General features: G+C 35.3%; 1 protein-coding gene across 1 annotated transcript; it reads right to left on the bottom strand.

Annotated features, from left to right (window-relative positions):
- LOC105110552 (vacuolar ATP synthase subunit D (VATD) / V-ATPase D subunit / vacuolar proton pump D subunit (VATPD)) lies at window positions 1-2,291 on the bottom strand. The gene is made up of 2 exons (XM_011005629.1): window positions 2,104-2,291; window positions 1-1,073 (listed from the first exon to the last, which is right to left on the bottom strand). Exon 2 carries the CDS (start codon window positions 1,059-1,061, stop codon window positions 279-281), a length of 783 nt encoding a protein of 260 aa, XP_011003931.1. The 5' UTR covers window positions 1,062-1,073; window positions 2,104-2,291; the 3' UTR covers window positions 1-278.
- Between the last annotated feature and the right edge of the window lie 803 nt (window positions 2,292-3,094).

Below are 3,094 nucleotides of genomic sequence, written 5' to 3'. Positions count from 1 at the left end.
TAAGTTCTCAAAGGTTCCAATGCCTGTTGTTGCATTTATGTGAAAATAAGTGATCCAATAAATATGCCGAAGCTACCAACCAAAGACTAACAAACAAATATTTTTGCAGAGTTTCACTGATGGTCAGAAATTTAATACACAATAAATAGAAACATACATGAGACTCTTATTCCGAAATGAGATTCTCCATCTAAATAGTAATAGGAATCCTCCTTAGACAAAGCAACAGCAACCAAAGCCACGCATCCTAAGGAAAAACATATAAACTAACCTCAGCATCAGAAAATTATATCCTCATCCTTCTCTGAAGCAGACAACATGTTTTGAGCTGAATTTAATGAAATCCCTTTCTGCAAGGAAACTTTCTCAGCAACCTGTCCCTCAGCAAACTGCTTGGCAGCAGCAAGCTGTCTCTCAATTTCCCTCTTCTTGAAACCCTGTATCTTCTTCAATCTGAAGAAATCTTCTCTTTCAAGTTCATCCAACTCCCCCTTGATGTAGGTTATAGTATTCTCCAATCTTGGCTTCACAACATTCTCCAGTGCATTGACCCTACGATTTGTGGTCTTGATAGCCGCATCAAGCGTCATAAATGATGTCTGAAGTGAAGCAAGCTCAACAAGAACCTCAATAGCTTTCACATAAGCAGCACGACAGGCCTGAACCTGTTGGCCACCTCTTGCCAATCCAGTGAGGTCATTCTTAGTCTCACCTTCATGGAAATAGTCGAACTTAGGAAGCTTAACACCAGCAACATTCTCTTGCCGAGATCGGACTTTAAGAGTTGCAGTTTGGACATTCTCAAGGACAGTATGCTTGATGTTCTCACCAGCGACATACTTTGCTTCAATTAAAGCAAACGAGGAGGCTTTCATTTTATCTCCCATTGATTCTTTTGTAGAGACAATCTTCTTGAGAATCTGCCGGAACTGCACAGTTAAAGCATCACTCTTCTTCTTGAGAAGAGCATGACCTCTTGTAGCACCAACAAGGCGAGCTTTCACAACTCCAAGCACTGTGACAGTAGGAACCACATTCAAGCGCTGACCTTGACCTGACATCTTTAAGAGAATCTGAACCAAAAGTAAAAAAGAGACCATTAATAATCGTTTTCTCTTGAATCGATTGATACATAAGTGTTTCTCTTCATAGGAAATATAATATCAAGACAATGATGAAGCAATGCTAAAGTTTCTTAGATCGTCACTTTCACAGATATTTCATTTCTTCTGATAATCCACATTCTTAACAAACACATAAATACATACCAGTACAAGAAGAGAATAAGTGATGATATTATTTCCCATAATCCATTTATCTTTTTTCCACAAAACAAATAACTGAATGAATGAAGGCAGTATGAAAGGATTGAAGTACTACCTTACACAGTTTCACCAAACTGATAACTCACCAGATCACAAACCAGTTTACAAATTTATGGAGGCATGCTAAGCTCTATAAAAATAAACCTTAGCAACATCTCAAAATTAAATCCAAACATGAATACCAAGTACACCCCAATTTTATATGCCATCCATAACAGCTAATCCACTTGTTAAGACCTTAAATATCCTCCCAGTTTTTAGTCATTTCAGATCACAAGTACCCAAAAAAAAATTCCAAATAAACCAGCATCATATCAAAACTAGGATTTGTATCTGCAGCATCAACTTTTTTTCATTAAGCTGAAAAGAAATTATCACTTTGCTGCTTGTACAAAAGCAACGGAAAAAGTGACAAGATTCAAGATGGGCATGAATATAGTCAAGTTAACAAGAGGCCATTAAGCAAAATAGTATTAATAATCCCCTAACACACAATAACTAAAAAGATCAAATTCAGGCAACCCCATTAAAAGACTTAAAGATCCAAATCAAAAACCATGATTTTCTCAGCAACCAAGCACCAATATTCTCTTATTTTCCACCAAATCTCTCCAAAACTAAAAGCAAGATTGACCAACCCAAATATTCATTAAACTAAACAAGAGGGATAAAATTTAACCCCACAAATTGATTACTTTTAATGATTATTTTACAGTCAGAAATTAATTCACTACACAAAAACATTTGAGGAGTTTGAAAAGGAGAGATCAGAGATCACCGAAAAATAGAAACGCTGTGGATCGCTAGACCGGAGCTGCACGCCGGTCGGAAGTTTGTTCTTGAAAGAAATCAACCGGAATGGTTAATTGATGAATGATGATGGCAAACAACAGTTCTCTCTCTCTCTTTGCTGCCAAAACGATCTATTCTATTGTTTTTGTTTTTGTTTTTGTTTTTTATTTTTATTAATTATATTGAGTTACAGGAGGGAGGGAGGGAGGGAGGTAGACGATTATTTGGTGGGACCCATAGGCCCACTGGGCAGCTTCCCCTGTCCATCTGTCTTGCCGGCTTAACATGGACTCGTGTATTTTTCCCTTTTATTTCTTTTATTATTATTTTCACTTTAACTAAATAAAGAGAGAGCAACTATTTATGAGTTTCTTCAACAAGGTTACTCCTATTAAGCAGTATTATCCTTCGAAATAAAGTAAATATTGAAAAAAAATAAAAATTGCGAAATGGTATGTTTAGTAATTTTTAAATAAAAAATTTAAAAATATAATTAGAATTATTAATCGTTTGTGTGCAATATTATTAGAAATCAACCTATCAAACCATCTAGGTGATGGTCAAGTGGTAAGAATTTGGGATCAAGGGGTTTGCTCCCTCTATGGTCTCAGGTTCGAATCCTTGGTTGCTCATATGATGGCCACTGGAGGCTTACATGGTCGTTAACTTCAGGGCTCGTGGGATTAGTCGTGGTGCGCGTAAGCTGGCCCGGACACCCACGTTAAAAAAAAAAAAAGAAAAAAGAAATCAACCTATCAATTGTATTGTAATAAAAATTTATTTTTTATATAAGAAACAAGAAACTAAAAATGATAGAGTGATATGTGTATAATTATTAAGATGAAGGTATCAAGTTAATATACTACAAGATATAATGTTTTTGTTTTTTTAGAAAAAATCATAATACGAAAGGAAGCAAATAATAAAGAGATTTGTTTTATGTTAAAATCTTCAAATATAAAAAACACCATAAGTAA

This window comes from Populus euphratica, unplaced genomic scaffold, assembly GCF_000495115.2.
Source record: "Populus euphratica unplaced genomic scaffold, PopEup_1.0 scaffold258.1, whole genome shotgun sequence".
Lineage (NCBI taxonomy): Eukaryota > Viridiplantae > Streptophyta > Magnoliopsida > Malpighiales > Salicaceae > Populus > Populus euphratica.
The sequence above is the reverse complement of the archived record's forward strand: the minus strand, read 5'-3'. Positions and strand labels throughout refer to the sequence as shown.